This window comes from Rutilus rutilus (assembly GCF_951802725.1).
Source record: "Rutilus rutilus genome assembly, chromosome: 7".
Lineage (NCBI taxonomy): Eukaryota > Metazoa > Chordata > Actinopteri > Cypriniformes > Leuciscidae > Rutilus > Rutilus rutilus.
The window spans coordinates 41,679,030-41,694,004 of NC_140221.1; the positions used below are offsets into that span (position 1 = coordinate 41,679,030).

At 38.6% G+C, this 14,975-nt stretch overlaps 1 protein-coding gene across 1 annotated transcript in view; it reads left to right on the top strand.

Annotated features, from left to right (window-relative positions):
* nos1 (nitric oxide synthase 1 (neuronal)) overlaps nucleotides 1-14,975 on the top strand; it is a gene marked incomplete at its 3' end in the record, with an annotated part of 62,417 nt that overhangs the window by 12,717 nt on the left and 34,725 nt on the right. Inside the window, exons 4-7 of the mRNA XM_084415056.1 lie at nucleotides 2,723-2,860; nucleotides 13,846-13,991; nucleotides 14,230-14,392; nucleotides 14,741-14,832. Coding sequence (XP_084271182.1) covers nucleotides 2,723-2,860; nucleotides 13,846-13,991; nucleotides 14,230-14,392; nucleotides 14,741-14,832 — 539 coding nt within the window. The remainder of the gene's footprint in view (nucleotides 1-2,722; nucleotides 2,861-13,845; nucleotides 13,992-14,229; nucleotides 14,393-14,740; nucleotides 14,833-14,975) is intronic.

The following is a 14,975-nucleotide window of genomic DNA, read 5'->3' on the forward strand; positions in this document are numbered from 1 at the left end:
TTCCTCTCCTGTATGCTTATGTCAATACAGCATCTCACCAGTTAAAAAATATGTCATTTATTCATTGCTATGATACTAAATGCATACTTAGCTATTGTGTGTATCACTTCACAGCCCCCATTAAAATAACTTTCTGTTATTATTTACCATGTCAGGGGCTGTATTTTCTAGCAGATGCATGTTTTAAGAAATTTGTTAAAAATTGATAAATGTTAGTAAACACCTAAAAAAACGAATAAAGTTTTACTTTTACATTTTTGCATCTAAAAGATGTTTTTTTCCAAAGGTTGCTTGCAAAAATTATAGAAATTTGTCTTTTATTACTAATTTTATGTTTTTATTTATTTATTTATTTTTTATTATGTATGACTAATTTAGAAAATGCTATAATGTAGACAACCTTTAGTACAACTCTCATACTTGTATGAATATGTGAATACTGTATATCAATCAATATTTGCATATTTAGGATTTGTGATGCAAAGAATTTAGAACTTATTTTTACATGTATTTTATAAGGAGATTTTGTGTTATTGATGCAATTTAATCATCAATTAAGCCATTTCAGCCCTCTTTTATGAATATTTGCAATATTAATCAATATTTGCATATTTAGGATTGCTGATGCAAAGAATTGACACTTATTTTTACATGTATTTTATAAGGATATTTTGCGTTATTGATGCAATTTAAGCATCAATAAAACATCAATTAAGCTATTTCAGCCCTCTTTTATGAATATTGCAATATTAATCAATATTTGCATATTTAGGATTGGTGATTCAAATCATTTTGACATGACAGTGTTTTATAAGCATGTATTTTAGTAGGAGATGTTACATTTATTGATGCCATTTAATATACATCCCAAAATTGGCCAGTGGCTATTGTAGATTTATTCATACAGTACAATCTATCTCCATGAAAGTGAAGACGGACAGATAGATAGACGGACAGATGGATAAGAAATATTGGATGGATGGATGGATGAATGGAAAGAAGTATATAAAGCTAATATTAGGTAGGCCTATACAGACAATTTCCATGACATCCAAAGAAACACAATCTTTTCATCTGATTAGTAATTCCACAATGTTTTATTTATTAGCAGCTTGTGAAATTAGTTTGTCAAATCAGCTCATGTAACTTTTTTACACAAGAAAGCTTAGTGCGCAGCTTGTGTTAATACAGATGTATTACGAGAAGGATGAGACGTAGACAAAGCAGTTTCCCCTGCAGTGTCTGTTATCAAGCAAAGTTACAGCAGTGAAGGTGTGCTCTGCTGGTCTGTGAATGTTGCGTGAGTGTATCGAGTGCTTGTTTCTGAAGTGCTCCTGTGTGGGTAAGTGGTCTCCAAGTGTCGTGATGTTGCCGATTATTCCACCCCGCTCGAACGCGCGCGCGTGCGTGTGTGTGTGTGTGTCAGTCGTTGCTCGGGGCGACGCTGTCATGTACACAGAATCCTCAGTTGAAGTTTCCTTTTTTAATTTTACACCATTTCTTTTACACTGCCTTCCTGTCACGGTGTACGTTTGTATATATGTAAAGGGTGTATCATATCCGCTTTTGTCCTCATGTTTCACTTGTGACAAGATTGTTCTTCTCATCCGTTTCACTTCAGATGTCTCGCATGCGCAAAATTGAGTGTGGTGTTTTCTGTGCCAGCCAAGTGTAGCGTGGTGACTTTGAAATAATAATCGTGTATGTTGTGTAGCCAGAGACATATTTGTCTTCTGAGGAGAATCAAATCGATTGAGTAGAAGGACGCCCACTATTCTTCCAGGGGACAGTGAACATAATGGGCCAAGGCTGATATTGAAGTTTGCATTCATATCATCAGAAACCACCACAATTATGCGAGTGATGTGGAGTCGAAATCATCGGCCTGTGAACTGGGTCCTCATAAGCAATATAATGGCTGCTAGATTGATTTCCATTGGATTAGATGTCATCAACTGATACATTTGTACATGAAGCAAATTACTGTCATCTTTTGAATGCAAAGTCAATGAGAGTATTTTTATTCTCTCTGAAAATCAAAGCTCAATTAAACTTTCCTTAATAATGCTGATTATCCCTTTGACACTTTGAGTATAATTTCTTTCCTTAACCTGCTGGTTGTTAAAATAGCTTAAGGATAAATAACTTTGCAAAGAAAGTTCATTGGTGTCAAATATCATTTGTTTTCACGCAGATTCCTAGTTTCCTAGACTCTGATTAATGTCAAACATAAAAACTATATTTTCGGGAACTAAAAGGCCGGTTTTGCTTAGTGACCTGATAAGGATGGTTACATGTCTGTGTTGATAGCCAAAACATTATTTTAAAGAAATATATCTTTTTTTTGTTTAATATGTATTATTATCATTATTATGCTTTTTTTTATGACTGATTTAGAAAATGCTATGTTTGATCTCCTTTTAGCACAACTCTCATGCTTATATGAATATGTCAGTATATTAATCAATACTTGCATTTTTGTGATTGGTGATGCAAATAATTTTGACAAATAAAACATTGTTTTATTTGAATGTATTTTAGTTAAAGTTGTTACATTAAAATTGTTAAATGTCAGTGTTGATAACCTAAACGTTCCTTTGAATTGTTCTTGGAGAGTGTTGTGGGAATTGTTCCTGTAATAAGTGTACAGGGAGTCATTTTGGATAATAGTGTTTGCTAATAAACAAGTTGCTAATAAGGTGTAATGTTTGTTTCTCCACAGCCGCAAACCCATGGAAGTGTTTCCCCCACTAAGACTGTACAGAATGGAAGTCCCTCTAAATGTCCCAGATTCATGAAAGTGAAGAATTGGGAAACTGGAGGTTTATACAATGATACTCTACATCACAGCTCCAGCACGGTATGTTTGATGTTGACCTCAAAGCTTTAAGGAAGGCCTTGTACCTGTATATGATCTATTTGCCATTTAATTGAGCGTATGAAGAAATATCTTTTCAGACATCCCACCTCTCTTGGAAGTTCTAGGAGTCTCCCAAATATTGATAGCGGCTGATGCCCCCAATTATATACAATATCCCGGAAATCGAGTTGGCTTTTTCTCTTTTTCTACCTGGTGTTAAGATTTGTTTTGGTGATCCGATCACAAGTGGGCATTGCTGTTTACATCAGGTACTAACATACGTTTCAAATGCGTCTCCTTTGATTTACTTGTGTTTGGATTTCGTCGAGACTCCTTTGGCTGTACACAACACAGCATTACACAGGGTTATAGTTTTGTGGTCAGAAACGGTAAAACATTTAAAACCGAAGTAACTTAAATGAACTGCACGTAATCAAAAACATTGCATAAATACAATTTAAATAACGAGCGTTTCAGGTATTTATGAGATAATCACACATAGATACATACAAATCCAATACTGGTTGCAAAATATACACCACGAATTGCAAGTAATAATATACCAGTAATAGGAAAGCACATTCACGTGCGCTCAGGCAACTTCCAGTCTGCTGATGGTGACTGATGGAAAGTAGCGCATGTGCAAGGAACGTGGTCTTTTCTTACAAAAACTATATATTTGATTAGGAAAAATATTAAATGGATCGATAGGTACACCATGGTTCTAGCTACAATTGTTATTTTTCTGTAGTTTTTTTCAGTCTCTGTAACCAGAAAGGGACCTTAATACATTTTCTGTGATCAAAATCATTAGGCCCATTGCTTATTCAGGTGTTTCCAAAGTGATATTATAACAAGAAAGAAATATCAGGAGTGGTCCAGTGTGAGAGGTTCATGCAGCGTTTACATTGTGTCGGAATTACCGTAATTACATGTCGTAAATGACAACTCTGAGATTTAAGACACAGACACAAGAAGGAACTGTTTCTATGGCAACACTCATAACACTAAAATGGATCCAAGTGTGGCTTTGTTAGTAATGAGTGAAAAATACTTTAGCACTTACCTTAAATCACCTCTTGTGAAATATTTGAATGCCAGAGGTTCAAAATCAAACAGAGGTTGTCAACAAAGTAGCTTTAGCTGCTACCTTCTTGGTTGTTTTTACATGATGTCACAACACTAGTGTGAGAACTCAGATTATTTATAAAAATGAATTCAACAAAAATATAAGCCATTTTTAAAGTCAGAAACTCATAGTTATGGTAATTTGGACATGACAGGGAACTAGAGCTGACTTTTGCTATTTGCATTTGCTTGCAATTTAGCTGCTCGTATTCACCTTTTTCATGGGACGCAAAACAGGATGCTCGAAACTTCTGGTTCGCAGCTTGATGCGTTTAGGTAGGCGTTATTGGACGGCTCTGAAACGAAGGTTGTAATCTGTTTTACTTCATTTTAATGTCCATAATGGCAACAAGCAGTGGCAACATTAGTTTGCGGTGGCAGCACGGGCAAGACTATTTTACGAAGACCGTAAACAACGTAACTTTGTCTGTCCCTCATCCTACGAAGTTGACAAGCGCCACCTCCTGGATTGATGATATGACACAATGGCCATCAGTCACATATGTTGACACATTCAATTATCTTGTTTTTTCTGAGGGTGTCGACGACAAGGAGCTTAGAAATTATAAAAGCACGGAAGCATACAATTACTTAGTAATAAAATTGGACGAATTCTTTGCCATAATCATCAGCAAGTCGCATTCTTAAAAGCGGAGGTAGAGCTGAGTCAAACTATAAATAAACCCAATCACATTGCATGGGTTACGTTACAAAATAGCGGAGTAGTGGAAACAGCTGGATGCTTCTGCGTAGCTGGCCCTGGTAGGTCTTGTAGCCATGCTACTGTTGTGTTGTGGAAGGTGGGAAGCTGCTAGCCTGGTTTAGTGAGAGCCTGGTTAGCCTATTAAAGAGATTTGGAGATTTGTTTAGAATAAATGTACAAATTTGACTACATGCAGTCTGAGCATTAAAGGTCCCATTGCATGAAAATTTCCTCAGAAGAATAATATGAGTTTCCCTAGCCTGCCTATGGTCCCCCAGTGGCTAGACGTTTTGATGGGTGTAAACCAAGCCCTGGGTATTTTTGAGCAAATGAAAGCTCAGATGGGCGAATCTAGAAATCTTCCCCTTATGTCATCATAAGGGGAAAGGTTACCTCCCCTTTCTCTTCTTTGCCCGCAAAAAGAATTTGGCCCGCCCATGAGAAAATGAGCTGCGCGAGCACGATATTGACTTTTCCTTGAGAGATATCATGGCTTGCAAACGAGCGAAGCATGGCAGTTGCTCAGTGTTTGGATGTACAAATGAACACAAAAGTATTTTTTTTAGTTCCTTCATCCGAGCCTCTGAAGAACCAGTGGGTTATGTGAATTTCTGATGTGTAATTGTTCAAGTTCAGACAGATAATCTTTCTCTCAAAGTCGTTCAATACCGTTTATGCATCAGTAAATCAAGCCAGTGACTAAACAATCAACTTCACGTCGTTTCTCTTAGTAGGTAGGATGAAAATAATCTTACTTAAACTGTGATTAATATATATACAGAAAGCGATCAAAGAACAATCCCTTTCCAATTGCCCAAGCTGTCAATCACACAGCGCGAGTTTATCTGGACACTTGCTAAAACTCGTTATGAAATCAATGACGCTGTTACAATGCACAACGAAGCTCTTACTGTACTTACCTCATGTTTGCATTGGTGAAATCATTAGTGAGAGTGCAGAAACTGCGTTGCAATGATAAGATCTTCATTCACGCGATCAACAGGCTGTCATCTGCTCAATGCTCATCACTGCAACCTTTTATGTGAAGGGAATAGATCTAAATACTTAAACTTCTCACGATTCGTTAATCCCGACAGCTGTAATAGTAAAAACGTATAATAGCCGTAATAGTAAAAGTTTTCGAGAGAGTTCCACATGTAATGCTAGATATTTCATATGCAAGCATGTCAGCCAATCAAAGCAGTGGGCGTTTACACTGAAGTCTCACAGCAGACACGCCCCTTCAAACAGAGCATTCAAATCAGAGGCTAAAGTCAGGCTAGGAAATATGCCTTTTATTTCTAAATTATAACAACTTTTGATCTAAAAAACATACTAACATTATAAGAATAAAAATAATAAAATAATCCATGCAATGGGACCTTTTAATTTTCTGCTTCACTGATCAGGTCACCATGCAAATTCACTAAAGCTGCACATTATAATAATAATAATTCGTTACATTTATATAGCGCTTTTCTAGGTACTCAAAGCGCTTTACAAGGAAGGGGGAATCTCCTCAACCACCACCAATGTGCAGCATCCACCTGGATGATGCGACGGCAGCCATATTGCGCCAGAACGCCCACCACACACCAGCTTACTGGTGGAGAGGAGACAGTGATGAAGCCAATCAGTATATGGGGATGATTAGGAGGCCATGATGGACAGAGGCCAAGGGGCAAATTTGGCCAGGATGTCGGGGTTACACCCCTACTCTTTTTCGAAGGACATCCTGGGATTTTTAATGACCACAGAGAGTCAGGACCTCGGTTTAACGTCTCATCCGAAGGACGGGATGAAATTATACGCATTATACGCAGAATTTGATCAATCTTTGGCATAAGGGTTATAGGCAAGGTTTTTGACAACACCTTGTATACTTTCAGTCTCCTAATTGCACGTTCAACATGTATCCTTACATTTGCAATCCTGCGACTGCACGTGACTTTCTTCTGTCAGCTGTGTTTTGTTGGCGAAGTGAGGAATTATCAAGTTGACTTTCATTCAATAAGTCTCATCAAAAAAAACCTATCCACCATCACTTCATCACCCGGTTTAAGGATTTCAAGAATGCCAGAGTCACGCGTGATAAATGTGTCGCTACAGCGGCCCCCATATGCTAATGATATGAACATTACTAGACCACAAGGTGCAATAGCCACTAAGGATTTGATAGTGTTGCAAGCATAGTAGTGGCTATACGATTCAGACCTTGAGTCAAGGTTCCTTCCTTGGTTTTTGGATTTCACTTTCACTGCAGTCTAAGATACAGGTAACATTGTGATAATATTGCTTAAATGCTTCTGGTGTTGTGGCCCTTATTGTTTCTTTGGGGAGCCATGGTATCAGATCCTTCAAGACTACAGCCATGGTGTCAATCCAAAAAGAAATGATCCTGCTCACTTGACTCACTGATATACAAAATCGAATGGCTAGGTCTTCTATCAAAAGGTTTAATTTCAGCTTCATTAGTGTGAGCAAGATTTGCTGTTCAACTTCAGCCTGGTATGCCACATTCGCATGGAGATGCAGAACAGCTACAAGGGTATAAAATGTGTGGAGTGGGAGCCCGGTGTACAGATTTGAGTCAGAGTCGTTCATCAGAGTAGGATGCTTGAAAGTATCACACTGTGTTGACTGGTTTACATAAGTTACACTGTGTTGTCTCTTGATATAACAATGCTCCTGGAAGATGAGGTCTTCCCACTGTGTTCCAACAGAGGCAAAGTTTTTAGATGTACAGCCGTGGTCATCAACATTTGATTGCATGGGGCTGGGGGCAGATGCAAGACTCTCTTCTTCGTCCATTACAGTGTGCTCTTGGTAAACACCAGCTCCTGTAAAAAGAGACAAACCATTATAACCATATCTATAATTAGCTGGGTCATTATATTTTCTATTTCAAAAAAAAAAAAAAAAAAACTTTGTCAATAATAAATTAATATATTTTAGAATAAAATCATGCAGAATTTTAGTTTAGCACTAATACACTTTTAAATGGCATGTACGAAGGACCAAATGCTGAGTATTTCCTGCATAACGTAATGAGCTTATAAACAATTACTGATAGGTATTTTGTTAAACATTGCGAGCGTGAAGTTAACTCATTTAAACGATTCGTCATACTGAATCAAAACACTATAACACACGAGTGTGGGAGTCAGAATGGTTCATTTAAAGAGCCGATGCTAAATAGTCATTTGTTAAATGAACACACTTATGCTACAAGTTAACGTGCTGAAGTGCTGAAGGAAACGCTGGTTTCTTAAAGACGTTTAAGCACACATCATGAGAACTTGGTACTGAAAACACTGTATCCGTATCATAAGCCACATTTCAATTAGTTGTGCGGACCCGCACGTTAGCCTTGTAAATAACGTTAATGAATAGTCTCACCTTCCTCCGGACAAGTTCGTCAGTAGGGGTTCAATCTTCAGCTGGCTGGCAGGAGCCGCCACTGGCATTTCACGTGACCTGTCAGTGGCTGGCTGGCAGTTGGCAGTCTGATTCTGGCATGTCACATGACCTTGTCAGTGGCTGGCTGGCAGTCTGCCTTTGCAAGTTTCAGAAACCATTTATTTTTGGCAGTTTTTGTGATTTGTATTCCACCTTCTCTAGCTCATTTAATATGCATCTGTTGATATGATTGTGTTCTTTTGTATGATTGATGTTTTGGGGCCAGTTATCCCAATTAAAGCAGTCAAATGGCCGTGATCACGACTGGTTGCTTACTGACGCTTTGCTGGACGCTCAATCTAGCCAGCCGCGGTTGAACTGCGAGTATAACGTGTTGTCTGTCACTCTCGCTGCAAGGAAATAAATTGTTTTCTTTTTATGAATATAATCTCATGCATTTATTGTTTTGTATGATTGTCGTTTTAGAGAATTTTATCCCAATTAAAGCAGTCAAATGGCCAGCCAGCTGAAGATTGAACCCCCACTCAGTTCGCCGTCTACTCTTCTTTCTTAATGGGCGATCATATCCAAGTCAAAGTTCAGGATATGGATTTTCCGTTGTTGGTTGTCTGTCCACAAAGTGGAATGAGCATACATGGATGTTACGGGGCGGTAATTACAAATTTAGTGCTGCGAGCCATTGTCTTTTGCCCTCGTCGTCGGATGGCATCCTGTGCAATTTAAATGGTTTTGGGCATTTACATTCCGCTCTTGTTGTTGGCTTTCTGTAGCTGTTGTGACAGCCTTTAACGGCACAAATTATACCAAAGCCTCCACTATTTGCCATCACCAGTAACGTCGTCTAGCTGACAATTACTAAACGGAAGTTGAGAGCATCTTACCGGAAGTCACTCGCCGCTATGGCGCTCCCCGCGGAGAAGTGAGGAAAAAGGTGAATAGAATCCATATGTTGTGAACAAACTGAGGTTTAAAATTAGCTTTTGCCTTCCACTGTAGACACAAGTCTGTACGACAGCATGTTTGCAGAACTCTCAACATCTCTCTAAATCTGAATCATCCGTCCAAGAGGGGGTTATGAAGTTCTGTGCACTTTCATGAGAGGATGGCTTTGCATGCTAATTGATGCTAATTACAGATGGTATAATTTATAATATATCACATTCTGAAGGATTTTTGGGTTGAATCTCCAACTCTACAGAATGTGACAGCTGCAAGACTGCATTCACAGTCCCTTATGGTGGGTGAATGCGAAGAAACTAATGAAAGTCTTATTTTATTTTTAACATTCTAATGATAAGCGCCATCAGTGCTTGTTTGGTTAGTCACACATGTGTCCCAGTACATGCCACATGATATGATAAATGGGTAAGTTATACTGCGCTGGGACAAGTAATGGTCATTGTACCCTGAGTTAGTTTAGAGACAGGTTTAGTTTTACAAGGGTAGGAGAAAATTAAATTAATAGAAGAAATTGAAACATTCAATATGGTTGTTGGAGGACAATGTAGGATGATACAGCAGAAAACAGTACATTTTTACATACTATTGCAGTTTTTCTGCTTCAAAATTTCATGTTTAATTCAGTGGGCCCTATTTTAATGATCTAAGCGCATGGTCTAAAGCGCACGGTGCAAGTGCAATTAGGTCGTGTCTGAATCCACTTTTGCTAGTTTAACGACGGGAAAAATGGTCGGCACGCCCAGCGCATGGTAATCGCAAAAAAAGTGGGCAAGACCTGGTTGAGCTGCGGTGTCTTATTATTTGTAGTTGTGTTTTCCATTAACAGTTTTATGTAGTTGCTATGATGTAAACAAAGGGACAAAGCTTTGCCTCCGCTTGCCTGCTAGCTAACGTTACAGCATTGATGTAGTGTTCACTGTATCTTTTGTAAGCTCTTGCTTTTGTAAGACTGTTCACCGCCCTTTAGGAAAATTGTCCATGATTTTGTGATCGATTACTGTTTGTATTACCAGAGTTTTCTGACAAATATGATTAAATGGTGGATAAGTGTATCTATAAAAAAAAAAAAATGTCCACTCTGAAATGTCCTGTGAAGTCAGTGCTTGCAAAGTCTGTGCTTGAAATCCATTTTGCACGATCCGTTCTTTTCGTTAACATTGTCGGGGTCTGAATTAGGCTCAAATTTGTTTGAAATTGACGCCATCCTTAATTATTTACACCAGAGCAGAACTCGCAATTATGGAGGGGCGGGACTTTCCCGAACACACGCTTAGCGGTGCCAATCATAACACACTGGGCCAGCTAACCAATCACAGCACATTTCGGAAGGAGGGGCTTCATCGAAACAGGAACTAAACGGCACGTTTGAGCCAGACTTGGGAGAGAGGCGCTGTTATAATGTAAAATATGTGAAATTTATTATTTTTTTAACAATGAAGCATGAAACATATTCTAATACAACCCACAAACAAAATCAAGACTTCGTAAAAGGGCATCATGGAACCCCTTTAATGAACCCTCTATTGTGGTTAGTGAACCATTTTACATAATTTTTCATTTCAGCGCTGTACAGTATTTCAATAATATTAGGAATAGGAATATTAGGAATCTTATAGTACATTAATATAAAACGAATAACTCACCCTTTGTGGTTTGCTTTATGCACATTAATTATTATTTGGTAGACACCATGCGTTTTGTTCTTGTTCTTTGTTTTGGTTGGACTGCTAATTTTTGTTTATGACGTGAGCTCATACAGTAATTACGAGGGTGTTACCACGTTGGCCACCTAGTGAACTGACTTGCTTTAAAGGGACTTTGGTTATTTTGGGCTGGCTACTCTGAAACTGTTGAACGTTATGGGTCAATGGTTTAAATGCTTCACCAGACTGATAGGGTAATTTGGGACATAAAAACAAGTCAGTCCTTAATTAAACAGCTCTAGCTTTGGACAGGCTTGTTGTTATTTTTCAGCTCTGTCTTTCCACCCCTAATCCAGTGAACATATTAGCAGCTACAGAAAGTGACAGTGCACTTCAAACCTAATCTGATTATAGTGACCATATGAGTATTTTCCTCAAGGCAATGAGCGACTTCCGTTTGTCTCTTTGCTTCTTCTTATCAAGCTCTGATGAAGCCTGCAACTTATCACTTAGCAATATGTTTTTCATACATTTTCAACTAATATGCTCATGAAACACATAAAATAAATGCTGTAGCTCTGTGTGTTTGTTTCACATGCCCAATATTTGATTAGAATATGATATTCACTGCCTTAAAAGGGTCCTATTGCATGTTTGCTACGTTTTGCAGCATGTGAGTGACACATAACATTTGCCTTTTTCATTTCTGTAACCATTTTAACAAGTTGCAACGTGTAAGAAGCAACATGGAAAAACGTGCCCCTACCGACATTTTTGCAAAAATCCCAAAATGTTCCTATTTTCACTACCAGATTATCAATTAAGACTTATTTTGTATATTAGAGTCATGAAACTCTAGTGGGCGCAGGCTGATTGGTCCTTTACATTAAATCTGTAAGCAATCACATCATCACCATATTCTGCTGACCCTGTAGCCAATGAGTAGCTTGCTCAACATTTAAATAGTCTAGTTCATTGTTTGCTATAAACGAATCCTGCTGCGCGCTATCTGAGTTCCTCTGAACCCCTCCACCTCCCCCAGCTCCACCTGCCTAGATCTGCTATGGGATTTATGTAGTGATGTATGTCTCGAGACCGGTCTTGGTCTCGAGACCGGTCTCGAGACCACTTTTACGTGGTCTCGGTCTTGTCACGGCCTTGACGGTCTTTGGTCTTGGTCTCGGACCTCTTGGTCTTGGTCTCGGACCTCTCGGTCTTGTCTAGGTCTCGCTGTCTCAGACCGACATAGTGGTCGGGGGATTTAGCAATACAATACTACAATATCCATGACGACACAACGTTCGATAATGCAATTATTATCCGCAACGGAACGGATTGAAGCGCGCGTCCGAGTGCTGACATTGCGGAGTGTGCGCGAGCCACACGAGAAAACATTTTATCCGCGCCACTGATCGCAGCGGCAACGAGCACTTTGATCACTTGGTTTAAAAAACACATATCAGTGACATGATGGGTTTTAACTTCATTCAGGAGTCATTCATTTTGGGTAACTGCTAACTGCACAACTAACGTTACACAACTGACAGATGACTTTGAGCGCACCGCCAACGGTGTGTGTGTTGTGTGTGTAACCATAGCGACAAAACGACCAACTTTCGGATCCCGCCTATAATTTCGTTTTTAAAAATGTAATTATGTATTTAAAAGTTGCAGAATGGGTTAATTTGGAGTCTGAGACTCCGAAATCGGCAGAGATAGGCAGGCATTTGCTTGGATGAATTTGTGTCTTTGATATCTCTCTCTGTGTGTGTGTGTGTGTGTGTGTGTGTGTGTGTGTGTGTGTGTGTGTGTTGTGTTGTTGTTGTTTGATTACAGTATTGGATTTAAGATGGTGTTAGACTAAATAAATGGTCTTTTAAATATCATCTGCATATCTCCGTTGTGTTGACTAAACATTAGGCCTAATCCAAGTTTATAATTGCGTATCTTTAATTTGATGTTATACAATTTAATCTAGACATTAAGTATAATTTCAATTGGTTACATATTTCTCATTCTTTAGACAGTTGTTGGAGGAGCAAGATGGTGTTGGAGGTGTTTGATGTTTTGTCAGATGAACCAGTCAGTACCAGTCATGTCAGTCCTCAACAGTACACAAAAGTTAAGGGAGTCTCAATCCTCTAATTGTGCAGTAACAGCCGTCATGCAATTGCTACACATAGTTGATCTCACCCAGTCTGCAAAAAACATTTACAATGAGCTCACAGTCACACACATGACATGGTTTGTCTCTGTATTGTTCTGCCTGTGTAGTTGAAGTAATACCATCTAGTATTGAATGTAAACTGTGGCTGAACCCTATGCTGCTGTTCTTGAATTCACAAGTTATTGCTTAGCTTCAACTAGTCTGTTTTTTCCCCCTCCTAGTGCAGCAGATTAGTAAAAAAATCACTATCCGGTCTCGACTTGGTCTCGGTCTTGGTCTCGACTTGGTCTTGGTCTCGACTTGGTCTGTCTTGGTCTTGGTCTTGGTCTTGTCTTGGTCTCGATACCCTCTGGTCTTGGTAGTGTCTTGGTCTCGGTTTAGGTGGTCTTGACTACAAGTCTAGATTTATGTGTCTATTAATGCAGCAGCAGCATATCTATCATGCTCACAGCAGCTTGTCTGTGTATCTATGGTAACAAAAAAAAGTATATACTCGCTCAGCAGCATAGCAGATCTAGTCAACCAAGACCAAATTTATTGCCATATTCATTAACATGTTAAAACTATTTAGAGAGTTGTCATAATTGAAATATATACATGTATGCATTTTTTAAATAAAGGCAGCAACCTAAAACTGTTAGAAAAAAACAAGCTGTGTATGTAAATAATACCATTTGGATGTAAATTTGCTTCTTATGTAACTTTTTATTTATAGTGGTAATTAAAGGAAGTACTCAATGTGCTCACCCAGACATCACCTTATTTTCTGTATAGAGCTGCACTTCTGTTACACAGCAGAAAAGGCGTCTCAGCTTCTGCCTACTGTTGCAGTTAAACTCCTATGGACACAATATGTGTGAGACGGGCACACAATACAATCTGTAGCACATTTCCGTGAGTGATGTAGCATGTTTGAATTTGCAAACTCAGTTTTCTTATTGTGCTAGTTGCTTTTTCTTAGCAGGTTCCGATCTGCACCGAGCGTGTTTGTATAGGCTCTGTTATGATGCCAAACCAGCACAGTCGCAAACCAGGTGAAGTCCGAACAAAAGACGAACTGCTACCACTTGCAACAGATTTCATTGACCAGTACTTCACATCAATCAAAAGGTAGGAGAACAACTTAAATTGAATACATACAAATATGTTAACATCCTTACACACACTTATTTCAAGATATACTATCCAAAAACAAATCTCTAATATATATCTTGTTTTAGGGATTTTTAGATATTTTTCAAGAAAAAAAATACTGATTGATATTTTTTTATGCAACATAACTTTCCTTGTTAATTGTAATAAGTTTCTTATAAATGCACCTCTAATTGTTTGGGTTTTGTCTGAACAGATGCGGCTCAAAGGCTCATGTTGACCGGTTAGAAGAGGTCAAAAAAGAGATTGAAACTTCTGGAACATATCAGTTGAAAGACACAGAGCTAATCTATGGGGCCAAACACGCATGGAGAAATGCAGCCCGCTGTGTGGGACGGATCCAGTGGTCCAAATTACAGGTATTGAGCTAGTTTTTATTTCTCGTCCTAGAACCCTGGATGGTTCTCGAACAACATTACTATCAAACAACCATTGACCAAACCCAGTCCCTAATCTTAACCTGAAAATTGTAATTTCTTTTCCAGAAGCATGCCATACTTAAGTAAATTACATTAAGTTTCCATTATACAAACATAAAATGTAAATCTAACTATGTTTAATGTCTATCTAATATCAAATGTATTTCCAGAAATGCAATATACCATTCCCTTCATCTCATCTAGAGCTATAACAATGTGATACCTATTGAAATGCAGTGATAATAGAAAAAAGATTGTGTCCTAAAAAGCTAATTTCTCTTCGATGAGGTGTTTGACGCTCGAGACTGCACAACCGCTCACGGAATGTTTAATTACATCTGCAACCATATCAAATATGCCACCAACAAAGGAAACCTCAGGTTAGTGTGGTCGTTTTTCACCAGCTCCTTTCTCTTCCTGTCTTTTTTCTGCATCTCCTTTTCTCTGCGACTTGCCTCCTTCCCTGTCAAAGTGTGTGTTCCCATTCTCTCTTTGTCACCTTGTTCCACAGCCCTCAGTACAG